This window comes from Pristis pectinata, chromosome 9, assembly GCF_009764475.1.
Source record: "Pristis pectinata isolate sPriPec2 chromosome 9, sPriPec2.1.pri, whole genome shotgun sequence".
NCBI lineage: Eukaryota > Metazoa > Chordata > Chondrichthyes > Rhinopristiformes > Pristidae > Pristis > Pristis pectinata.
The window spans coordinates 77,890,999-77,918,230 of NC_067413.1; the positions used below are offsets into that span (position 1 = coordinate 77,890,999).

At 38.3% G+C, this 27,232-nt stretch overlaps 1 protein-coding gene across 2 annotated transcripts in view; it reads right to left on the reverse strand.

Moving 5' to 3' along the window:
• Positions 1–27,232, reverse strand: part of LOC127574251 (cytochrome P450 7B1) — a 131,333-nt gene that overhangs the window by 6,129 nt on the left and 97,972 nt on the right. For both annotated transcript variants that reach the window (XM_052023083.1, XM_052023082.1), the window contains 4 exons: positions 18,685–18,818; positions 14,018–14,611; positions 12,413–12,619; positions 3,365–3,543 (listed from right to left, as the gene is read on the reverse strand). In XM_052023083.1, the coding sequence (XP_051879043.1) occupies positions 3,365–3,543; positions 12,413–12,619; positions 14,018–14,611; positions 18,685–18,691 (987 nt within the window). In that variant the 5' untranslated portion in view covers positions 18,692–18,818. The remainder of the gene's footprint in view (positions 1–3,364; positions 3,544–12,412; positions 12,620–14,017; positions 14,612–18,684; positions 18,819–27,232) is intronic.

The following is a 27,232-nucleotide window of genomic DNA, read 5'->3' on the forward strand; positions in this document are numbered from 1 at the left end:
CTAAATGTACATATGGAATCACCGTAACTTCTTTAAAAGCTAAATAATAACTAATAGCATTGCAAGAACAAGAGGGTTCTTGTCATCACAGCAGATAGGATGGAGATGGAGAAACTTTGAGAATTGAACGGAATCCTTACAGGAAGTAGACTCTCCTCCTAACTTTTGTTCTCACTCACTCTCCACCCAGCCAGGACAAGGGTTCCCCTTGTCCTCAACTCCACCCACAAGCCTGCACACTCAATAGACCTTCTTTGCTTCCTGTAAGGATTCCATACCATTTTCCCAGTTTCTATCTCTGTAATATGTGCTGTGATGACCAGACTTTTCACACTAGTGCCTTTAAGGTGTCTACCTGTGTCTGAATCATGGCTTCTTCTCTACCATTATTGTCAGGCTCTCAACTGCTTCATTTCCATTTTCTGCACTTCTGCTCTGAAACTCTCCCCTCCCAGCCAAAACAAGGATAGAGATCATCTTATCCTCACGTTTTGCCTCACCAGGTCCCACATTTAAAGGATCATCTTCCATAATTTTCGCCACCTGCAATGGGATTCTACCACTAGACATACTGTCCCCTGGTCTCCCTTTTCTGGAGGGACTGTTCCCTCTGCAAGTCCCTGGTTCACTCTTCCAACTCCATCAACCAAGATTACACTCATAACACTTTCCCAAGCAGCCATGGTAGATGCAGCAGCCACCATTTTACCTCTTCCCTTCCATCATTCAGTGACCCAACAGCCCTTCCAGGTTAAGCAGCGATTCACTTCTACTTAGAATCACAGAGTCATACAGCATGGAAACAGGCCCTTCAGCCCAACTTGTCCATGCCAACCAAGATGCCCATCTAAGCTGGTCCTATCTGCCCACATTTGGTTCACATCCCTCTAACCTTTCCCATTCATGGATCTGTCCAAAGATCTTTTAGCACTTCTGCTAAGCTAGTGTACTGCATTGAGTGCTCATAATACAGCTCCTCCTACACTGGACAAACCAAATGCAGACCGGGTGACTGTTCTGTAGATCACCTTAGTTCAATCCACAAGAGTGACCTCATCAGTTTAATTCTCCATTCGACTACCAATGTAATCTCTCTGTCTTTGGGCATCTACATTGTTCCAACAGTGTCCAGTGCAAGCTCGAGGAACAGCATCTCATTCACTGTCTGGGCACATTGCAGTCTTTGGAACATAATATTGAATTTAACAATTTCAGGTAACTGCTCCCATGAATGTTACTGTACTTTTCTGTTTCAATTTACTTTCTTTTTTTGTCTTCTCTCTCTTGTTGCCATTTTGTAAAGTAATTATTCCCTTGACAAATTTGGTCTGCACCCTGTCACAGCCATTCCCTCTGTTGGTTCTCTCTACGTTCCCCTCTTTGCAACATAAAACATGTTTGTTTTCTCACTACTGCAGTTCTGAAGGAGGATGTTGACCAGGAATGTCAACTGTTTCTCCCTCCACAGATGCTGCCTGACTTGCTGAATTCTTCAAGTATTGTCATTTGTGTTTTCAGATTCCAGGATCTGTAGCATTTTTGCTCCAACTTCTACATTCTATATCTTCCAGGAACAAGAGTCAACCATTCAGCCTCTTTGTTTTCTTCTTTAGGGGCTAGCAGAGAGGACCCCACAAGGTCACAACCATACAACCCCTCCCCACCACGAATCATTAAGCACATTAAGAATATATGTGAAAATGTATAATATGTATGTTTAACATCCTTCCAGAAGTGATCAAATTAAATTCCTGTCCGCAGCCCACCTGCCTTTGCTCCAAATTCATTGATGCACTTAATTAACTGAAACATACTGATGCTGGTCTTGAAAATTTCAATTGACACAGCAACCATAGTTTGTTGGAATGAGAAGTTCCATATTTCCACTACCCTTTGTGTGAATAAGTGATTCTTGATTTCACAGTAAAATTGCCAGTCTTTTTCACCTGTGGAATAATCAAGAAGTTTTATATACCCTCAGGATAAAGCAGTCTTGGAATTTTAATGGGCTTATAAACTGAAAGTAGTCCCTGACCATCGTAATCATTCATATAATGAATATTTGTTCCTCAATATCAAAATCAAGCACCTAAGCATATATTTGAAACTTGTAAAATTAAATTTCTGAATGTGAATTAGTGTTCATTCCATTGTTAGAGTTTATGGACATTTGGGAGTGAATTACTTGGTTTCAGGAAACATTAAACATGAATGAATAGCTTATAATCAACATCCTAATCCTGAGAACACTTCACCTCCTTGATCCCAGGTTTTGTTTTAATAAAGAGTATGAAATTAGTTAGCTTTTGGAGAGATGGTCAGGCAGAATTAGCTGGCTGTGGTTTAATTTGAAAAGCACATATGGCATCTGTCGATGTAATTGGAGTAAGGATTCACGACAATGTTTGTGAAAGACTATCACTGCTCTACAACATAAACTAAACATTGTATAGTTGCATCCAGTGTTAGTTTGCCAAGATTTAGTGAAATCAATACTTATTGTTTTAAATTAAGTACAGGTTAGATCAATTTTTTTGTCCTTAAGAGAAACTGTCAATTAATACTAATGGGCAAATTTAATATATTCATAAGTACAAGTACAATGGAAGGTCACTGTGAGACTAAAAAGATAGCTGCTGCTGAACCAGTCATCTCCCCTTTCCAACTTCAGATGATAATTTAGTGTTAATGCTAGTACCAGCAACAATTCACCAAATGCAATGTAGAATCTGATTGCATTTAATTTGCATGCAGGTGGTGAATCTCTGAAGCCACATTAAAGCTGAGCCAGGGTGGATTAATTTCCAGTCTTTGATATTCATTAACTCTGGCTGCAGAAAAAAATACAAGGAGATGACACAATTACCCTTAGAGCTTCAGTGCAGAGCAATAGCTTTACAATCTCAAGTTCATGCCACCATATCAATTGATCAAGAAAGGAGAGAATCCTTATGAAGCGATATGAAGTAACATACAGCTAATAAAGGAATTTTTGTAAACAATGATGCCCTGGTATAATTATCTAAACAGTGCAGCTTATTTGTTACTGGCTCAGTTCTTCATTCTTTTTTTTTGGTCATCAAGTGATCCATTAACTGACAAAAGCCAAGAGTTTCCTTGACTTCAAGCCAATCAATTCACAGTTTAATGTTAATCCTTTCAAAGCAACACCACTCAATCTCATTGCCATATTCTCCAACGAGACAGTAAATTCAATGACCTGCAGGTCTTGGACCACACACCATACAAAAGATGGGAGATTTTTTTCTTCTGGAAGAAAGAGCAATAGGAACACTAGAACAACAGGCTTGGTTGTTGCTGTATGGCTGCAGGAATAAAAGATCAGTATATGCACATCACATACCTCAGGATCTTCATAAACCTCTGGGTCCATATGTAGAATTGAAGGATAAAGGGCTAACCAGTCCCCTTTTCTCAGTTTGATTTTTTGATCTTCCTTAGAGTTTATACTTATATCTTCTTTGATTGATCGGATGTTCATAGAGGAACTGCTTAAACGAAAGGCTTCGTCTACTGCACTTCCTAAAAGCATGAGGAAAGAATGGACAAAGGGAAAGAATGCAGAGAGAGAGAAAATGAATATTAACATAACAAATTTAGAAATTTCCTATCTCGGAATCACACAGCTTTTGTGTCGATAACTTAAAACTAGTTCTGGAAAAATCCTTAAAACTTAGCATGGTTACTATAACATAATTAAGAACCAGAATTTCTGATTTCAATTTAAAGGGAGAAATGTAGCTTCCTTTCAGTAAAATTGGCAGGCATAGGTTTTCTGATCCAGTTAGAAAACCTGTTCAATATGAAGTTACTATCCTATCCTTGAAGTCTCTATAAACCCAATGTCCTTGCTATCCCAGTGGCCTTCACCTTTTGTTCCCTGCTCGACAGATTTTATGGCTAATTTCCGGCAATTTATCCTGGCAGTTTGAGGGAGAATTCCTATGGGAATAATGTGCATAATTTGCGTAAATCATTCTGATAGAATGCATATCAGCATGTAGCTCCTGTCTAAGGTTGCAACACACACACTGTAATCAAAACTGACTTCTTTTTAACAGCATATCTGGAAACTGCATTTAGCAACTTGATTCTGTCTGATTGTCACTTGAAAGTAGAAAAATTGAGTATCAGCCCATTAGATAACGAAAATTTGTAAAACTCATCACCTGTGTTAAAGGGAGTGGTAAAAGTAAGTTTCACTCATGATTTTGAGCACCGTGGTGTTGTTAAAAAAGGAAGTTTAAAAAAAACTGCAAGTGCTAATCCAAAGTAAACAGCAACTGTTCTTTCAGTAAACATTAAATCTGCTGCAGCATGCACAGAAAATAAAGTGGCATGGGATGCATTCTCGCAGGAGGTTTTTCCTTAAGCGTGCATTTGTCTAAAGGAATGAAGCTTCGGTCAGCTCTGTGTGGTCAGCGCGGTGATTCAATGTGACGTACAGTGAGTCTGTGCATATTCTTTTGGACTGCCTTCGTTACTATAATCAGGCAGAGTCAAATCGGTTTGTTGGTGACGAAGCCAGAACACAACTGTGGATCCAAAATGCAGCCTGGATTGCGGATTGCCACAAGGCACCTGACACGATAGATTCTAAGTGGCAGTGTTCTGGCAGCGAAACTTTGCAGCGTACGATAAAATGTCTACCTTCCACCCTCATGCTGTGCGCAGCCACAAGGAAGACACTGTGCATAAACCATTTTAGTATGTGTTTGGGAAATGATAGATGACATGTGAAACATTACTGTTTGCCTAAGAAATCAGATGAAACAAATAAAAATTTCATGACTGCAATGCACAACTGTGAAATGCAAGTGTAGTAGTTAGTGTACAAGCAACATGGTCACATTCTATTGGTTGACTTTCGCCCTGGCAGCATGGCAGTCAGAGCCTGATGTAGTATCACAAATGACAATTGGGCAAGCATATCTTATGTAGAAGTTAATCACGATAATGGAGCACAAAATGTGTCTTTGTGGTCAGATCATAAATGACAAATCTGTTATACCTTACAGTACCAGCTACATGTGGGAGGTTAGGCTGCTTTGGCTTTGAGCAATCATGATGATAATTATTAAATGACAGAAGTAATAGGTAGATTATGATCAGCAAGGGAGAAACACAGGCTTCTGTGGTTTGAGCTGACAAATTAAAAGACGTTTCTGTAAATCAACTGCACACAAAAATAAAAACTAAATGCAGAAAATCTCATCAATCTTACTATTTCTTTTATCCATTTAAAATATATCAGAAGCTACCATCCAATTCTATGGACAGATCAGCTGGTAGCTTGGGAGGTCTTCCATTCAGTACCAAAATATACTGTAAATTATCCAGTGAAGTGGGGCAACATCTGTTTCTGTGCTAATACCGAGCAAACAAAGCAATTTAAAGCCCACTATGGCATAACCAGTGAACACAACCCCTTGGCTTCCTCGTGAACTGTGCTGCTCAGGTTAGAGGAAATACTCCCTTTTGAAAAAACACTATAGTTTCAGTATCAGTAGAAAGAATGGATATGTGTACTACAAACCTAGTATGGCAGAATACACTTTCAGTTAGATTATCCTTGAAGTGAAAGTTTCTATCTATGTACAATCCTGATAGATTTATAGCAAATTACAGCAATACTCAAGTGCATTCAAACTGGGGGAAAAAAAAACTACTTTTCCCCTTACAACGCTCTGCAGTTTAAGCAAGGCTGGTTACGTGTTAGAATTCTGCCTGCCTCGTTTAATGTACACAGCAAGATCCAATAGCTTTTCAAATCTGTGGAACACTATACTCACAAATATTCTCTTCTAACTTTCATCAAATGAATGCTGTTTATTAAAATGGAGAAATGATCCATGTTAAGAAGTGAAACTAATTTGAGTCTGTATTGCCACAATTGACTGGGAGACAAACTAGCTGAAAAAAAGCTGTTAGCTTGAAATACAAAATGGTGATTATATACCCAGTCACCTATCAGATACTGCAACAATATAACGCAAAAAGCTGAAAGGTCACTTTCATATCTAATGCCTGACCCAAGACCTAGCAGGAACAGGAAGAATGGACAGTGCAATGAGATTCAATAACATTGAACAGAAGATGATCAATGAGTACTGTAAATACTACAGCCATTGATCCCCATTGTTGTCATGTCCAATTTGTCAACCACTAAACTGATAATAAAAAGAAAGTGACAATAAGCAGGGATCATTCCAGGAAAATTAAGTTTTACTTAAAGTAAGAATTATTATTTTGCAATAAAACCACAATCAAAATAATTCCACTCTGCTGTATAAATTAGGGTGTTTTAATAAATGGCTTCCTCAGAAAAAAAATACCTACTTGTCTAGAATGAGGAAAAAATTGATATTATGTTTATTTTTTTATCAACACAGAGGAACCATGAAACAACATTGATATATTACTATGTCAATAACAAATCTTGATCTATTTAAAATAACCATGAGTAGAGGAGGTGAGAAGATCCATTACAGGAATTTTTGTAGCTGATCTTGTTTGGTAGTATGATTTAGTTAGCATGAAAAAAGTTCTCAGAAGCAGCATGTTGGAAAATATGTTTTGCCACTAGATTTACTATCTCCACGTCAGTTTTCAAGGACCAATCGCAAAGCTGCAATTAAAAAAAGGAGGTCACAAACAATGCACATATTTCAGTTGGTATGTTATGATATATTAAGAAAGAGTATAAACAGGTGCAAGATATACTCAAATGGTATTATATACTAACATGACCACTGTGATGGCTCTGCAAGATACTGTTGGGGAAAAAAGTTTACTTATCCCTGTAATCCATGCACTGATCCTTTAATTTTACCCATTCTAAAGAAAGTATGAAAACCCCCAAAAACTATTTGTGATGGCAGGCCACTTGTCAATCATGATGATGTCAACAATGCCTGATGTCACTGTGCAGCATGTTAGTAAAGTAGCTGCATAAATGGTGGCTGACAGATTGGCAATGTGATTGACAGGAGAGCCAGAGTTTACAAATAGTTCTTGGCGTGTGTCAAAAATCAGACTGCTGTTACTTTTGTTTAAAATATCTAAATGATGGGTATTAAAGAATGAGTTTTTGCCTTGGAGAAACATCCTGTGGATGTAGACTTCTGAAACCCAGCATTTAAAGTATTTCAGCATTGGGATGCCACAGTATTTACTTCACTTTTTACAGCAGTCCATGTAACAAAGTGACTAAGTGAGCATAAATTATTTTTGCAGCAGAGGACATTTTAAAGAGTCATTAATTAAGCTCTAGCTAGAAAAAAATAATTTACATTTATGGAACAATACTGCTTAGAAATTGGATTTCCCTCTTGCTTGAGGCACTAAAAATAGGCAGTGTTTAGTGCTAACACCTAATTGAATCTCCTGCAAAAAAAAGTCATGAAGTTGGCCAGGGATACATTAGGAATAGTGTTTATAGTAGTTTATATCTAGGATCTTGTGTTAAAATGGGTGCTGCACAGCTCCCAATAGAAACTCACTCAATTCAGCACAGGAGGATACACGTCATATGCAGCAATATAGAACGGCATAACTCAAAGGCACACTTCCTGCAATACCTAGAGAGCTGTGACACACACTATGGATGCCATGGAAGAGAATGGTTATTGGGGAGTGTGAGTGAGCACTTATACACTCAGGTGTGTGCATACATATATACACACACACACACACACACACACACACACACACACACACACACACACACACACACACACACACACACACACACACACACAAATGCTCTCCTGTACCAACATCCACCACCACCCTCACTATGAGTATTCTACCCCTAGAATGCCCAAGAGCAGGTCAAGCCAGCTAAGAGACAATAATGAAGAGGTAATTTAATATTGTTCATCTCCTCTACTTAGAAAAAGACAGAGGAGTAAGAAGGAATGTAATGGGGGCTCTCACACATGCACTATCTGATCCACACTGGGAACATCATCCTGCACCTCATAGGTAGAAGGACCACCGATCCCCCAACCACTTCAGGAGCAAATTTAATCAGCAATCTATCAGGTGTGCTCATTAACAACACTTCATTATGATCATTACATTCTCGTTAATTTGACCACAGTAGATACCCTTATTACCATCTGTGCTCTTGTATCACCATACAAGTACAACTATTTTCTATTTTGTCTGCATGTCCAAGGTATTGGAACAGGTCACATGATCCCCCAATCTCTGCTCCCTAGAGCAGATGGAGATGGAACAGGAAGAGTGGGGGAGAGGAGGAGAACAGGACACTAGAGGAAGAAGAAGAGGAGGAGGAAAACAATGAAGATGGTGGTGACTTTAGCCCACAGCACCATCTCAGGGACTGGCACTGTAATGGATGGACAGATTGGGTTAGTGGGACATGTGTCACAGGGAGAGACACTAGTCACTAGCAATCTGCAGTCTTGCTTGAACTTCAGGGAATCTGGGGCAGACCTACACCAGTGGAGGAGCCCCATGTATCTGTACTGCCCCAGAGGACTCGGATGAGGACCACAAATGGGATGATGACCACAAATGGGATAATGCAGGTAAAGCAGACATACATTGAGATAGTGAGACATCTGTCAGCTGTTGGTCAAATGCAAGAAATGACTAAGAGCATGGAGGAGTCTATCTGTCAGCTCCCGTTGGAGGTTGAACAGAGCCAGTGGCCATGACCTCTGCTCTGGCTGTCTTGTGTGCTTCTTTGCTAGGTATCGGCAGCAGACCAAGTCTTTCTGCTTCGATGCAGATTCACCATCAAGACAGAGGTCTGACCTGTAACTGATTACAACCTATTGGGTTCATGCTAGCTCCCATGGGAGCAATCCCATCAACCTTCTTCCCCCTCTCCTTACTTCCTTATAGCCTTGCAACTCATTCTTTCTCACATGCCCATTAAATCCTTTTGCAACTAATATACATGAAGGGTTAATTTACAGCAGTCAATTAACCTCCCAGCATATCAAAAGGAAGTGGGACGAAACTGGATCATGCACTGGAAGCTTATATGGTCACAAGGAGAACATGCAAACTCTGCACAGACAGCACACAAGGTTAGGTTCAAATTCAGATCATAGAGCAGCGAGGCAGCAGCATTAACTGTTGCTCCACTGTGCTGCCCTGTTTAATGCCATCATTTAGCAGCGAGATGCCATTTGTGAGCAGATCACTGTTTTCAGTGAATAGGGGTATTCTACCCATAAGCAACGTATAGTTCTCTAACAGTAAAACAATGCTGCATGTGAAGAAACTGTTGTCCTGTATGAGCAGAGAGATGCCACATGTGAGCAGACCACTTTCCTATAGAGTTAGCAGAGATATGGTACATATAAGCTTGTCTCTCTACTGCAGGAGCAAAGGTATGTTTCCCCCCCCCCCCCCTCACTCCTAACCCTGACTCATATTCATTGTGAGCAGAATCCTGTTCAAATTGCACAAGCACCAGACTTCTGGCAGAAGATAGAAGACAGCAGGAATCTAGCACTAGTGATTCACAGTCTGTCAGTGGGTCAGGAGGTTGAACCAATGGTGGAATGAGCCGAGTGTCTGCAGATCATTGTACTATTGTCAACCTAGTCCCAAGAAGCTATCTGATGGCCGGTTCAGCACACTGATGTCCCCTTTCACAGGGGTACCCAGTCACTCCCACAATAACTTCTCAGGCAGCACATTCATATGCCCCACATTCAGCCATCCCACAATGCATTGGCCATGACCAACCATCTGAAGGTGGCTCATCTAGGAAAAGAGTTACTTCTCAGTCATCATATACATTTGTACAGACTCAAAGGGAAAGGGAAGCACTGTGTCATGGGAGGCACTGGAACGTTGAAACCCACATATAAAGTAGTGAAATGGGAAATTCATTAAGCTGCATTATTTCACCAAAAATATGATGATTTTTAATGTCTTATCATTTGATTTTTTTTCTACTATACTGATTCTGAACACCAAACAATGTTCAAAACGTTATCCTTCATTTATTCTGCTGTAGCTGCTGCTGGTATTGCTGTGGACACCACCATGGCTTGAAAGGTTGCTGATGGAGAACTGTCATGGTATCACAACTTGAAGCCTCATTGACTGGGTTTTGTAGCAGCTTCACACTAAAAAAAAACCCCATTACCTTTAAGCACATTCAGTGAACTTTGGCAGGTGTTTGAGCAGCCTGCAGTGAATTGTGAACCTGCCCAATCTGATCTCCTGCTGTGAACAGAGTGTCCCTTTTAAGTGACATAAATTTATGTACTCCCAGTGACTACTGTGAGCATTCAGTGAAGGTCGTGGGTTGCATCCAATACCGCCAATTTACGTCAGTAAGAGAGGAAACATGCTCTGTGTGACTTGTGACATCATTAGGTGTTCCACTTACAGCAGGCAAATGTCAGATGTACCAAGGTAAATTGTGCATAGAATTGCCTTGGCCAATTTCCCTTTGGGCATAATCTTCACTTGGAAATGACTGCTAACACGGTCTATGCCAGATAAAGTTGCTTTTATGCAAGATTTGAACATGTAAAATTAGCACTAATGTATCCACTCTAGGCTTACATATTCTGAATTCAATTGAAGCATAATATTTTTTATGTGGATAAAGGCGGTGATAATTTGCATAAAGCAACATCCAAAATATGCAAATGAAAATCAAAAAACTGCAGATGCTGAAAATCTGAAATTAAAACAGAAAATGCGAGTAACACTCAAGAAGTCAGGCAGAGTCTGTGGAAAGACAAACAGTTAATGCTTCAAGTCTGAAACCCTTTGACAAAACTGGGAAAGAGAGAAACAAGTTAGTTTTCAGTAGCAGAGATGGGTTCCTCCTTCACTGAAAACTAACTTGTTTTTCTCTCTTTCCCAGTTCTGATGAAAGGTCTTGTTTCTCTTTCCACAGACTTTGTCTGAACTGCTGAGTGTTTCCAGCATTTTCTGTTTTCTTCCTCAAAACTGCAAATGCATTGAACAAAGTCAATCTATTTGTAGTGACGAGAGGAGCATTGGCTAGAACACCCTACTCTCCCCAAATATGTCCCATGGGGGTCTCTTGTTTCCACCAACAAGCAGTTAGGAAAGTAGTTTAATTTCTCAAACTTAGGACTGTGATTTTTACAAATGCAATTTTACACATAAGTATCAGTCTTGATTCATTTAAGTTGTGGAGTGGGGTTTGAACCCACAAGATTCTGAAAGCTAAGTGCAACCAGATTACCACATGAAGGATATCAGTGAATGTTACATTGATAGGTTACTGTACTTAGTAACTCTGCAGTATCAAGACATCCAGAAGTCAGCCTCTATTACAATGCCTCTTGAGTGTCCCAATTCTAAAATGCTGGGCATTTGAAATTACGCTGCTTCCTGAAGCAGACGAGAAGCTGGTGTCAGATAAGGTGTGATTGCTGTTCTCAAATGAGATCATGCATTTCCTTAGAGGATTTTTTTTTCCGTTTTGCTGACTCCCAAGATTAAAAGGATCATATGTCTTCATTTCTCATTCCAAAATGGATGTCAGATCCAATATAGAGATTTAACACATTGTGTACTGAATGCTTTTAGCTTAGATTGTCCTTCATTATATAGAGTTCATTTTAGAAAAGAATCTAGTTATCATCTAAAAATTATTAGAATGAAAACTAGAAACAGAAAAAAAACAAATGAACTATCTAGTGAAGGAATAGGCTTTGTAGATTCTAATTTTATAAAGGATTCAAACCATTAGCATGTTTTCATTTTTTTCAATAAAGTATTCAATTTCTAAAAAATATTATCATCTTCAAAATGACTGTTTGCTATAAATTTGAGCAGTACTTAAAAAAAGGAAATTACTAAACATTGCCATGGTTTATTCAGGACTCTAGTGATTCAATTTGCAGGCAGCATATGTAGCAAGGAACTGTGAACCTAAAATGTTCCTGATTAATTTTGTCTTATTAAAAGAACAGGGTGAATACAGTACAAGAAGTGCATTAACACTAGTATGCAAATAGTTTACTACATGAACGCCAGGTTAAATCCTTCAAAATTATGTTTAAAATAAATAAAATTTTAACGAACTACTACAATTTTCAACCTGAAAGAAAAGCTCACCCAGTCACTTGATGGAGAATCTGTCTTTAATTAAGCAATCCCACACCCCCAGCATTGAGCTGGTTTCAAAGAGAGAATTAGGGCCAACACTATCGAAGCCCTAGTTCTGCTTTGCATTCACTGGCAGAGTAGAATCATAAAATGTACTGATGTTTACAAGTAATTAAACTATCTTCATTGTGTATGAGGAAATGCATAATCTATAATTAGTGAAAATGGCCATCTACAGTGTCCTCCACATTTTTCAAGCAGAACAGCAATTGCCATTTCCTGGTTCCAAATTAAAATGAGTTACCTAGGGTCACCATGCTGTCTAAATCTTCTTTGCTGAGGTTGATATTGAAGTCAGGGCTTGGTTGTTGACCTGCTGCCTGTAACACATGGTCAATTTCATCACGCACAGCTGCAAGGGCTTCTGGGTTCTTCACAAGATAATACAGGACCCAGAATACAGCTGGAACCGTGTTTCCAAGAGCAGCCCACAGGAAGGCAAAATGATGTGCTGTGAGAAAATAAGTGAAAAGGAAGATTAATAGCATTTATTACACTGATTAGATTTGCAGTGTGCTAATTAAAAGATGTTAGGACAAAGACCCAGCCAAGGATCAGTGAATGCTAATGAGGACCAATAGGCTTCTGAAGTCTAATTTTCTGCTTAATGAGGACAGTTTCAAAGTAATGTTACATTGAAGGCGGGAGGGATAAATGTAGCTCTGTTAAATCTGCCTCATTATCAGCAATAAGTGCCTTGTTTTACCACATCAGCAAAAAGTTGAATTCAATTATCTCAGAAGGCTTTTGCAGGCTGAAAATATTACAATATCAACTCATTCCAAATATTATAAAAAACCTTCAAGGTCACACATTTGTCTTCCTCTAAACATAAAAATTCAACATTTTTGAGCTTTAGCCTAATTAAAACTTTTGCCATTTTCTGTATTTGTCAAGAATATTGAATGGAACATGCACCTCACAAGCCTCTTTTCCTTCAACACTGGTTAACAATCTGAGTTATACGTGGGTGTAATCCAGTGAACCCAGGTCCTGGAAGAGGAGATTCTTCTCCAAAATGCACACAGAACAAAAGTAAGATCATACAAAAACTTTACAAATCTAAATCTTTTACTTTTTTTAAAAAAAATTTCTACCTTCTAGATATAGCATGGCACATGCCATTGCCTCCAAGCATCCTTTCCTCTCTTAGGATTTTCATTTGATCAACTGACCAGCCAGGCCAGAAAACATACAAACACAAAGCATGTCAAACCATGGCACAGCAGTGGAATGGGGACGAGGATCTAGTAAGTAAAATAATACTAAAAAGGTTGGGGGGGGGAGGTGGGGGGGACGGTGGTATGCAGAATCTGCTTACACCAACACAGACCCATTATTAACAGAGAAGAATTCAGGGTTTTGGGGTGGGTCAGTGAGGATGAGGAGATAGGACAGGCACCCCTCAACACCAACGCTGGAGTCCTACCGTGTGTCCTCATTATTACCTCCAGAAAATCTGCCCAATTGTGAATTTCCATTTTTAATATTAGACATCTTATTGTGTCTCTGAAAGAAATTGGTTATTGCTGAGCTATGAAATATTTTGGGATCTGCTAATTAGTCTATGAAGATTCATTTCAAGGACCAATAATGTTTTGGAAAAGCTACTTATATCCATTAGTCTGAGATAGGAATTTCAGTACTGGATTCCAACTGCAAAGGCACAGCTTTCAAATTCACTTTGACCAATGATTCCAATAAAATGTGAAGCCATCAATCTTATTGTGCATGTTTTGTAAGCTTTTCTATATAAAGAAGTTAGCGGAATAACATGGCATTCCAGAAGATTATAATCATTTGGTGACAAACAGCTGAAAGAACAAAGTTTGTTCACTTTTTTCCTTACCTGCTCTATGATCATCCTTAAGATATGAATAGCAGGCAAGCAAATCCTTTCTGGCTTGTATTATTTTTGCCACATTTAGCCGTTGATCTAATTCCTCTGATGCAAAGTAACTAACCAGTTCCTTGCGAATTCTTTTTGTATTGCCTAGAAGTTCAATGGGAATCCTTGCAGCCAGGTAGGGAAACATTTGATCAAACTGAATAAATTTCTCCTTTAATTCAGTAATTCGTTTTTGTTCATTCACTGGTGCTCTTCCATACAGAGATACATAAGTGGCTTCAATGATGATACGGCAACAAAAGTCATACATATAGTCAATTCTCCATTCTGTTGATCCTATCTGCTCTTGTCTCAGTATGTTCTGAAGATTTTCTGCTGTACTTTTATGCAAAATATTTAACTCATCCCCCTTTAAGTAGCAATAGAGCTTGTGAATCTCTTCATTGGATACTGGAATCTTGGGATCATTTAGTAGAGGGTGACCAAAGACTTTTGCTGACAGAGTTGATGAAAGTTCTTGGAAGTCTAATTGCTTGCCAAGCTGAATGATAAACTGGTAAAGGAATGGATCTAAGATAAAGGTGATGTATTTGCCTATGAGAAATAAAACAATAGCTGTTAGCATGTTGAAACTTTAGGGGAAACCTCTTTGCTTAAAGGTCTCACTTGTAGTTTTCTCCAATAGAGCTGTAAATATGATGATTTATTGGTGACACTTTACTTTGAGTGGATTTAATCCACTCCATCCCTCCAAAAAAAAGATCCAGCTGTGCAGAAACAGGCAACAAAGTGCTGCAGGAACCTATGGATAGGAATCCCAAGCACTTTGCCTTCAGCATGCTAAATGTTATACAATAAAACTGTGCCCCTTGTGATGCAAGTGACCTGCACTCTAGTGCTTACTGTTGGTTTAATTTGTCAGATTGTCACCAACAGGACCATTAATACAGTACAACTTCTCTCTAAAGTTATCTATCCTCATCCTTCTGGGATTGTCTGCAATTTTTGACATCATTGAAAACATCTTTCTGGTCCAACGTCTCTCCATCATCACCTGACTGAGTAAGACTCCACTCACCTGGTTCCATTCTTACTCATCCAATGAAAGCCAGAGAATTACAGAGTTCCATTCTTACTCATCCAATGAAAGCCAGAGAATTACAGACAATGGCTTCTCTTCCCATGCTGGCATCATTACCTCAGATACCCCTCAACTATTTATTCTTGGCTCCTCCTATTTCTCTTATGTACAATATGCTCACCAACATCATCCAAAAAGGCAGCACTAATTTCCACACCTACACCTATTACACCCATCAATATCTTACCGTCACCTTTCTTGACCTCTTCACCTTCTTACACTGTCAGACTATGCTATGCCCAAGCAGAGATTTCCTCCAAGCTTGCTGGCCTGGGTCTTCTACCCAGAATACCCCTCTCTCTCGCCCCATGGTCTCCCCATATTCCTACTTTATTGGTTTTGATGCAGACCCCATGTCTCGGTAGCCTGGAATGTCCCAGACACCAGGGTTCAATGCTGAATCAGTCAGGTCACTCTGCCACTTGACTTCCCCAGTGACAGAAACTGTAAAGGGTTCAAGGAAGGTGGTGATGAAATTCAGCTGGCTGGCAGCAGGACCTCCTGTGGCACACAGAGGATGCAATGCCCTGGGAACAACCCCAAAGGCTTTGAAGCTGGCAAAGCCTTGCCCCCAGCTTTGCCAGGTCTAAAAGGCGCGCGCCATTCAATAACTTTCAAATGTCTCTGACAATCACAGACAATTTGAAAATTATGACATTGAAATAAATAAGTTAAATCTATTAATAATTTTAAAGAACAAATTACCTTTGTTTTTATATGCATTGTACCCACAGCCCTGAAATCTCCACTGATATCCAAAGGGGCTCTTTGATGATTCCCCAGTGTAAATCCTGGGCAGTCTCAGTAAAACTGGGCTCTGCCGGCCAGCTGTACTTCACCACCTCCTCCCTTGATTTCTCAGTGTCCCAAATCCATCAGTAATTCTGGGATTATTTAATTGGCTAAATGCCAGCAGGTTGATTAAAAAGCCAGTGAGATCTGGCGTGATATTGAGAATACCAAACGCATCATTTCCAACCTCTGGTTCCAACCCTCTTCTGTCATTTTCATATTCATTCATCTCATTAGCAACTATCTGAAATCATGTTTGCAACTTTGATATATTTGAATCTGAGTGGAGCATTGGACTGTGTATCTACGACATCACTCAGGGTATCTAATTTCTGCCTCTGTAACACTGTTCAAACTACCCACTGCCTCAGCTCATTTACTGCTGGAACCTTCATCCATGCCTTTATTACCTGTAGACTGGCCTGGACGTCGCCATGAACCTGAGTTCAGACAACACTTGGCCTGACTCAGAATAAATCTTGTTCATCTATTCTCCCCATGACCTGCAGTTTTCCCAGTACATCAATACCTCTGTTTTAAAGCGTTCATACTTGTTTTTACATCCCTGCAGGATCTAGCCCTTTCTCATCTCTATAATCTGCCCAAGTTCTACAGCCTTTCAATACATTGGTATACTATTTTTGATCAATTGCTCAGCCCTGAATTTAATCCCTCCATAGAAGGTGAATGTGCATTTAGCTGCCAAGACCCTGTGCTCTGGAATTCCATCCCTGAGTCAGTCCATCTCTCCAACTCATTTTCCTCCTTAAGACTCTCCTTGAAATCTACACTCTTGACACTTTTTGGTCAACTATCTTCTTAAACGAAATGGCATCTTTTTTTTTATATTTCTTTGATGCACATTTGGACATTCTTGCTTTATTAAATGTACTGTATAAATGGAAATAGTTATTGCTGTTGTTATAAACCAACTTAAAAAGTAAACAAAAGTAGTGGAAGTGTAACTTGTAAGCAGAAGCTGTGGGGCAAAAGTCTTATGCAGCAAAATGGGATCAGAAAACTATCACACATTGCATTGCCAACAAACTAGTAGAGATAGTCAAAAAGCTGCATAACATTCACAGTTTATCAGAAGCAACGCCCTTTAGTTTCTGGTGGAATATCAGTTCCTCAGCAAGAATACATATTGCATTGACACCATCTGCTGCATAATCGTAGGGTTGATTGGTAACATGGTCAGATGTAGGAGGTGAAACTCTTCTTGATACTAGTGAACTTCCCACCACATCCAATTGTAAGTCAGGGATGTAGGTTCCACCAGGACCCATGGTTATGGTGGAACCAGGTATGCCAAATGAACTGTGATGCACTAGGACCCTGATGAACACCTGTAGTTTCAAGTCAGGGAGGTGATTGCAAACTCATTAGAAGAGAAAAGCTTTTCTTACAAGCTTTTAAATGATCAAGTTTCTTATAGAAGTGATGAAAGAGAGAATGGCTGGAATTGAGGAACCTGCTGCCTTCATGACAGGCAAAACAGTTAATTTTCTATTGGCAGAGGGAAGGTGATCACTGCATACTTACCTGAAATAGGAATATACCTGCCTCCTCTGTGCAAGTGAGGTCCTTCTGTAATATTCCCACAATGTCTGGTGGGGTAAGCTTTGTAGGACACCAGAGAGTATTATGACAGAGTGGCGCCTGGGATTGTGAACTGAGAAACATTTGGCTCTATGGTGCGTAAACTAAAAGTTAAAGAAAATGTGGTGCTTGCTTTTAAAATAAAAAGTAGAATTCATGCCAATATTAATATTTGAACCCAAAGCAGTTATATCTAGGTCAGTCAATTTTTGTAGCATGAAATTTAAAAATAACAAATGTAAAAAAAATCTTCTGAAATAGGTCAATTGATTTCTATCACCTTCAGTGATCTATGTACGTTGTATACATCAGCTGAAAGAAATTTATCTTTTCTGACAATTATACCTTGTATCTACTGGGGTAAAGTAAGAGAAATATAAAACCTTTCTGGTAGATGTATTCAACAAGGTAGTTTTTTTTGTAGTGAAACACAGCATTTATATAATCACTGTCTTATTAGGGAGATTTTGCTGAACTGTTGACAATGATGTACAGTATTGCTTCGCTGGAATGACGTTTGGGGAAAACGATTCTGCTGCACCACCACACAATACCAATTAGAGAACTATTTTCCGCGACAGGTCAGAAATTTACATTGTTCTCGCAGAAAGATGTGCTTTTTAATTTCTTTATTAAGATGACATTCATGTCCCTTGCAACTTTTCAGCACGACAATCATTTGCTCGTCATGTTGAAAACTGCAATCAGCGAAATCGTGTTCCCAAGACACTGCCTTGCTAGAACTCCAAGCATCGTTTCGTGTTTTCCAAATGAACTGGTTTGGTGTTCTCCCTAAGTTTTTTGACAAGTTCATTTTATGAAAGAAAATAAACAGCAAAAAAAATTCTGGAAGAATCAGCAGAGTTTTTAACATTCAAAATGGTCCAGGCATGAAGTGAAAATATCCTGAGTTTAATTTGCAAAACTAACTATAAAATGTCTTTCTCCCTCTTTATGCTTTGGAGTTTGGTTCAATGGTGTTATTTTCTCAAGAAAACTTCACTGCCAGTTCCATAAATGCAAAGTTACTAGAACATTTTGGGTTCATGTAGCTATGCCACAACAGAAAAAAGATAATTTATAATTTTAATTGTCAGTGCCAGTCTTGGTTGCATTCTGTCAGAAAACTCACCTGCCATATATACCGTGAAGATGTCTCCCCATTTCTGCTGGCAAGAAACAAGGAATCTTAAAGAATCCCGACCAAACTCAATTGCTTTTCCAATAAATGGAATCCAGCCTTGTTCTAGTGGTGGCTCTCCAGGTCTATATTAAAAAAAAACAGGAAACAGAACTTCCTTAAAGTAAAATTTGCAGAATACAGCAGTGAAGCAAGAACTCTTGCAGCAGTAAATAAGTAGACAAATATTCTTGATAACTACATGACTACTAGTGATTTGTAATATTCAGTGAATTTCACAGTAAATACCACCCAAATGGTGATATGCCAAACCTGATGCCACCCAAATGGTCATCATCTCATCTTTATTTAAATTTATTTTAACACTTTAAAGTAATAAAATAAGTTTTTCTTAAATAGATTCACCAAAGTTAAAATTTATCAAAATCTGGAACCATCAAATTATGCTTCCACTAATCAAAATGTAGCATCCATATTAAAAGCCACCACATAAAATAGTCGGAGGAGTTTAAGGATAAATTCTTTTTAGACATCTGCAACTACTAAAGGACAGGTTTGAGGCATAATATCCATGCACCACTTCCTCAGTTTCACAAAACTAGAATTATGTGTATTTGACACAATCTCAGACCCAAGAAAATGTGGGCATAGTTTGTATAGGGAAATAGTTCTGGCAATTTTAACATGGGACCTAATGTATAGATGTTGCTCCTGGCAACTCATAGTATAGTCACAGTAGTGCCACTTCCACTCTTAAGCAAATCTTTCCAATTGGCATATTGCTTTTGCCAGATTTGGTGCAATTATTATTAAAACTAGACTGATCCATAACTCAAATCAAAATGCTGTTTGGAACTTGCTATCCTAAATAATATTGAAAAAGTGATTAATTTCAAAAAGGCCAAACTCTGGAACTATTTTGTCTATGTGTTCAGCTTCTCTATAGTACAACAGACTAAAATGCATTGGCTGTAAAATACAATAGAGTTTTCAAAGGTCACAGAATGGTTTACACAAATACAAGTTCTTCATTTACATTTTGTTTGCCTTCTTGTTTCTTTTTCCTGTAAGTACTTCCCTCCAACCCCCATCCCTTCCTTCTTTTATGAAGGGATTAGCATCCTGCTCTGCTACAAGCCTAAGGAATCACAGCACTAGCACTGATATGTTGAACGAAACTGCAATCCCACCTACTTCACCAGACTGATCGGGATAGGTCACGTTTCAAACCAGGAGTGTTCTGGCTTGCATGGATTAGTTACGCCATGTTTTATCCAACTGAACTATTGCCTGGGAAAAACTATGCCTTTTCTGCACAAACAAAATTTACTGCTGATTGCTTTGAAACTCTGTGTTTAATCTGATGTGAGATTCATATGACTAAGGGGAATCTTTTTGGTTTGATATTAGATGGGGAGATTGTGATCAGATCATATAATCCAGCAATTTATACTAAAAATGTTCTTAACGTTTAACTCTGAATGTGTGTAGGAGGAGAAAGTGTATTAGGAACAGAAAATCGTCATCATGCCCAAGACAGGATAAAAACCAGAGAAGTTGACCAAATGTTCTGGTGGAGCCTCCAGACCTGAAGGTGGATATACTTGCCATGAGTAGATTCACCAGATTAATTCCTAGAATAAGAGTTGTCCAATGAGGAAAGATTAGGATTGAGCTGGTTAATCATCAGGAGTTGAGAAGATAACCACAAGATTCTGAGAGAGCTGTCAGTATAAATGTCAAAAGCTGGTTTCTTCTTGCTGGATAATCTTGAACTGGGGGTAGTTTCAGGATGAGGAGGCCAGACATTCGGAATGGAGATGACAAGTTTCTTTACTGAAAGGGCTGTTAATCCTTTGGAACTCTCTGCCTCCGATGGGTGTGGAATGATAGATTTTTGGACAACAAAGGAATCAGAGTATAGTGGACTTGGAGGCACTGAATTAGCCATGATTCTATTGAATAATCAAGCAGATTTGATGGACTGCATGTCCTACTGATGAGTAAAGTAGGCTCTATGGGTTAGTGTCTTGTCCATTTCTTACTTCCCAACCTTTTGCTTAGGAACATCTTGTAAATACAGGATATCACATATTTGCTTTATTGCACAAGCTGTGTGGCTGGTCTGAAAATTAGATACATAAATGCCAGTACTGAATTTACATTAAATACCTCTGCCTACTAGGTACTGCCAAACTAATACAAAATGATGCAAATTGGAAGAATATCCTCCAGTTGAGGATTTGTAAGGTTTGATCTGTAAAAATAAAAAGTAGCATCCAGTTTTATATCTGAATTGTTTGCTGAAAAAACCTTGTTAATCCAATTTCAACATGAAAACGACATTTTAATTAGCTAATTTTGCAGTTAAATAGTAACAGAAAGTTGCGATTCAATGCCTTTAATTAGTCAGTAATGTTCAGTATAACCATTTATTTTATGAAAGGTTACTGCAGTTTTTTCATAGCACAATATTATTTCTTGATCAGCTGAACAATGCATGTGTTCATGTTTTATATTAAAAATTTAAATATCAACTATAAATACCCTTTGTTTATAATTAGGTAATGCTATACAAAAAGGATGGTACTGCTGAGAAAGACAAATTGAATTTCAGCATGAGCACCAAGGTAATTATACAATAGCATTTTGTCTATTTTTGTTAAAATCATGAGTATTGATACATTAGCTGCAGATAAATCCTTGTTTTTCAGTATTTTCGGCAGGTCTTATGTTAAAAACTGAATTATTATTTGAAGATTTTGAGTTTTGTTTTAAAAGGGTTCAAGTTTAAGTAGTTCAAGAAATGCAGTATTACATATTACCCATTTAACGAATGGTTGGTGACGAAGGTAAAAAAAAAATTCTAATCCTCAAATTTAAATACACCCAAAAGGTTAGCTGAAGTTAGATAAATGAATGGTTCTGTGTGCAATACAGGGCATTTTATGATCCAGCTGGTTAAAAAATAAGATATTTGATTTGATAATTTAACATTTTATAGCTCTATATATATAGCTATATATATATATATATGTATATATATATATATATATATATATATATATATATATAGCGAGAGAGAGAGAGAGAGAGAGAGAGAGAGAGAGAGAGAGGACTATATATACACACACACACACATACATATACACATAAACACACACACACAGTATATTCAATAAAAATGCATTAAAGTATTCCCTTGATTGTAATTCTGAAGTTACAATCAGGTCATTTTCAAGTTATATTCAAGGAAATATGGTTATAAAAGATAGCAAATAAATGCATTTACTGAGATTGTACATTCCATTTTCAAGGAAATCAAGGTTTTAATACACTTAAAAATGAATAAATCTCTAATAACAAAGCAAATTAAAACAATAAGTTTTTTTATTGGAATATAGGAAGATTTTCACTGGACTTCAATCTGACTAATATTTTCAGAAAGAGCAAGAATTTGGTATCTCGTCGGCCCAGAGTTCCTTATTTAGGTTGGCATCATTTTGTCTTCTGGATTGCTCACACCAAAGGGAGAAATTACAGTTATCAACATAGATAATTAGTGCATATAAAACACTTCCATTCAAATCCTATAAAAAGGTAACAATCATTTTAAAAATTGTTGCTCTGAAATCATATTAATTTTCAACATGGCTCATTGTGAATCAGCATTTTATGTAAAGCTGCTTTGTTTCACAATTTTCATTTGTAAATATATTACCCTGATTACTGTCATTAAGAAGCTTTGGTCACCCTTTGAATACAGAAGATTTATTTGCGGGTTCACACTGCTTTTTGGGATCACACCTTTCTTCCTTTTCTCAGACTGTGGCTGTTATGCACCTTTTCTTTCCTTTAGAAGCCTGGTGCTTTATTTTCAATGTCGTTTTGCAAAGTGCACAGTTGCATCTTAACTTATTATTTAAGAGTTTAATAAATTTTTAGATGTTGAAATTTTAGTAACAGTGCACACTTAATGAATCAGTAAATAAAACAAGGTGCTATGGGATGGCTTTGAAATCCTTACTCAAATCCTTTGAAATAGAGTAAAGCCCCTTTTACAAACTGGAATGTGTTCTGTAAAAATAGTTCCAATTGCTCTGGCAGCATCTAGGAATCAGATCTTTAACTTGATTAGCTACAAAACAAGGAACACTGTAGAATGAAATATTTTCCATTCAGTAACAATTCATTGCCACTATGTTTTATTCCTAGACTTTATTTTCAAATATACAGACAACTTCCAGTGAGTTTGAGAAAGATATTCCTACTTTGTTTACCCATTTTTAAGGAAAAGGTAAAAATAAAAAGTAACAGAAAATGCTTAGCCAGTGCATCCGCATCTGTAAACAAACTTATCAGGTCAGCGAGTGAATGGGAGCAGTTAGAGGGTGAGAACATAGACTAGAGAACTTAGACAAAAGAATGTGGAAGTTGCAAAATGCAGTGCAGGAGGACAAGCACAACATGGCAGCTGGGCACGCCCTCCTTTCCAAGAGAGCAAGCGAGAATGAGAAAAAGCCAAGCTGAGCTAATATTACAGATGGATGACTGATAAAGACTGAGAAATCAAGTGACCCGAAGCTGTAGAATTAATATTGAGTCCAGAAGACTGCAACATTCCCAGACGGGAGATGAGTTGCTGTTCCTCAAACTTATTCTGGACTCCACTGTGACAATACAGGAGGCCAAAGACTGATAGGTCAGAGTGGGAGTGGGATGAGGAATTAAATTGGCAGGCAATGGGTGACCCTGAGCTTCCTGTTGCCTGCTACTTTAATTTCTCATCCCACTCCTACTCTGACCTATCAAGTCCATGACTTCCTGTACTGTCAAAGAGAGGCCCGATGCAAGCTTGAGGAACAGCACCCCATCTTCCACCTGGGCACATTGCAGCCTTCTGGACTCATTATTGAATCCTACAACTTCAGGTTATTTGATTCCACAGTCTGTATCAGTCATTCACCTGTAATATTAGCTCAGCTCGTGTTTTTTCTGCTTTTTCTCCCTTCCTTTTTTTTTGTCTCTGGGATTAGAGGGCATACCCAGTTTGAGCTGCGGGCCTTGTTCTCCTACTCTGCATTTCACAACTCCCACATTCTTTTGTCTAGGTTCTTTTGTCTACACTGTCACTTCCTAAATGCCCCCCATTTACATATTGACCAGATAACCTGTTTACAGTTTATCCCCATGGTAACCCAGGTTTTACCCTATCAGAGACATCTCCCTCCTCCACCCTTCCTGCAGCTTTACAAGCTTCTTTTGTCTCCTCTTCAGTTCTGATGAAGGGTCTCTGATCTAATAGACCGATGCTGTCTCTCTTCCCATAGAAGTGGCCTGACCCATCGAGTATTTCCAGCATTTTGTTTTTGTTTTAAGGAAGAGGTAGCCATTCTATTTTCATCCTGCCACTGAAAAATTATCCAGTAACTTTATAGCTGTATTGCCACTGCATTTTCTGAGTGTTATTTGATACAAATGGATAAACTATTCATAGTTTATCAGAAACATCTAACTGTATAAGTTCATGTTTATCAGAAATATCCAACTGCGTAAATTATACTGCTACTAAACTTTGTAAATTAGTTCCTTTAATCTCATAAAGTACAATTGTTTCTTGTTGAGTGGGCAATTACTGTTGACGTAAACCTTATCGCTGACCAACATCCCTATTTTGTTAAATTGCAACTCCTGAAGCCAATTCAATGACATTGTTTTTTGGTGGTGAGGTCCCCTGTACTTGCTCTCTCTTTTAAACACTGAATAAGATTACACAGAATTCAGCACACATGATGCACAGGGTGTAATGGACATATCTCATCTTTTGTACTTCCAATGGCATTTTGTTTGTGGTGCTGCTCATGTTTGGGCACAAGAATGACTGTTTAATCCAAACTGATGTGTTAATGTCACCTAAGGCATGTCAGTTTCCATATCTCCTAAAATGCATTTAGGGATGTTTGTTGGTGTTTACGGAATGAATTTCATAACCCTGTCCATGGTTCTGTGAAGCTATAATGTGAGCACCCAATATCTTTCATTTACTGTATTAAATATACAAGTGGATGCAGCTTACTGGAAATGGTATGAGTAACTCGAATACCTGTGACGCCTGTAGGTATTTTCAATATTAATAAATGTCACACTGCAACATGCAATATCTTTTATTTAATAATTCAAGTGTAGAGCCCTGAAATTATCTAATATGGCTACAGTCTTTCCATTGCCTAGAAATTTCAATACATTAAAAAGACCAGGGGGAATGATAAAATATAAAAACAATGTCTCACCAGGGATACTTTGAATCACATGATTCACTACTTTCAGCAATGATGTACTCATTTTATTGAGAGTTAAAATGAAGGTCACAGTTCATGAACTTTCAATCCAATTTCTGTTGTTAAGTAATTAATGTGTGGTGTGCATTGGGTGACTGCTAACAGGAAGTAACTATTCCAATTTCCTAATGGGTGGGACTGGAGGAAATAATCACAATCATATGAAAAACATGTTTTCATGAGATAAAAACAGGCATGAATATCATTTTTCTCATCCAGTTTCTCAGCAGAAACATCAAAACGTTTTCAGAAAGTTTTTCGAATTGCTTTTTTTCTCTTATTAAACTGAAAGTATGATATAATTCCCCTTATCTACTGATCTGCCCTGTCTTTTAAGTTAAAATCTTTTGAACGTCTGGGAGGACACCTCTCAAAAACCTAAGTTTTGATTTGATCACTTGTCAGAACTATGACTTCCAAGCAGAATCCACGTATACATTCTGAACAAATGTGGCATGCCAGGTTTTTATTTTTATACGTACGCTTGCAGACCTGAATATGATCTTGACTGGCACCTCAGTGTTATCCTAATAAGTGCTCAGCAGTCAGAGATTTCAGATATGGATTTGAAGAAATGAGTCTTCTGGAGTCATGTAAATCTATCCCTCCTCCGCTTTTTCCCAAACTACGAGTTTCCCAATCTGATGTAACCATTGGGAACCACATCATTGCCAGCACATATTTCCCATCCTTCTCATTATTATAAATGACAAAGAGACAAAAGTGTGCTATCCTCCTCATTATTATCTGCTTCCTATTATTTCCTGGATCTGCAAGAAAGGAGTGCTCAGTAAGCCTTACTTCTTTAGGATCAGGGGCAGAGAGTGGATGGACACTAGTGTTTATGTATGGCTTCACAGGGATGCTAAGGCACAGCACATGTTGATATAAATGCCATCTTCCACACGAAAAGCAGAGCTGTACCTACGGCCTCACAGTCTTTGCTGCATTGTCAAATTAAAATCCAGAATTTTGCAAGATGTTCCCTCTGGTGGTCTGCCTCTGATAAACACTGTGCACCCATATGTGGCAGTTGAGTACCATTCAGACAGTTCTTAGTTTGAGTTTCTCCTTAACCAAAGCTTTTTGTGAAGTATTAGTTACAGAAGTGTTGTAAGGATTGATAGATTGATCCATCCAGTATAGGCAAGGAAGAATTTATTGGGCATGGGAGAATTTATTAACTTTTTTGACCTGGTGAGGTCATCAAACATATTACTGGCAGGTTTGACAGTGCAGGTACTATGTCTTCTTTTTTTTAAATCTCAATTTCTTCTCAGGAGGATTGGACACCAAAGTCAGTAAAATTTTGGAATCTCCTTTGATATTTGGATTGATGAATCATATTAAGTTATCTGAGAACTAAATGAGCTCCATTCTTTCCTCACCAGACTTTCATCCAATCAACTGCTAATGAATCATCTCTAAAACGCTTTTACTGAACTTCTATGCATGCCAGCAGATTCCACTTGATTTGCACGAGATTTACATTGACCACTGCTCCAAATTCAAAAAAAAAGTCAGCTTATTCAGGAATTGCAAGCATATAACTCTGTTGAACATCATTTTGAATTGAGAGCCAGCAGCACAAACCACAAGGAAGTTTCTCCACACAGAAAAAAACACCATATTTATGTATTTCTGCACGTTCTCCTGATCCACCATCATAACTCTGAAAGTCATCAAAACATAGTAAAAATGACATAAACAGCATATACGCAGTGTTCCTGTGGCTTCTGCAGTTCTTCTGCTAATCAAATGATCATAAAAAGCTTGGTGCCTCTCATCCCTCTAAATTAAGCCATCAGGATTTCCTTTATAGTGAATATTATTGTTCAAAGCTTCCTCAATCATGAATATTGTTTGTCCATTTGCAAACATTAAATTTCAGCATTCTGAGATTTAGCATATTTGTAAAGTATAGCAATACATAGACATAACAGCACAGTACAGGCCCTTCGGCCCACAATGTTGTGCCGACATTTTATCCTGCTCTAAGATCTATCTAACCTTTCCCTCCCACACAGCCCTCCATTTATCTATCATTCATGTGGCTATCCAAGAGTCTCTTAAACATCCCTAATGTATCTGCCTCCACCACCTCTGCCAGCAGTGTGTTCCACGCACCCACCGATTTCTGCGTAAAAAAAACTTACCTCTGACATCCCCCCATCCCTTCCTCCAATCACCTTAAAATTATG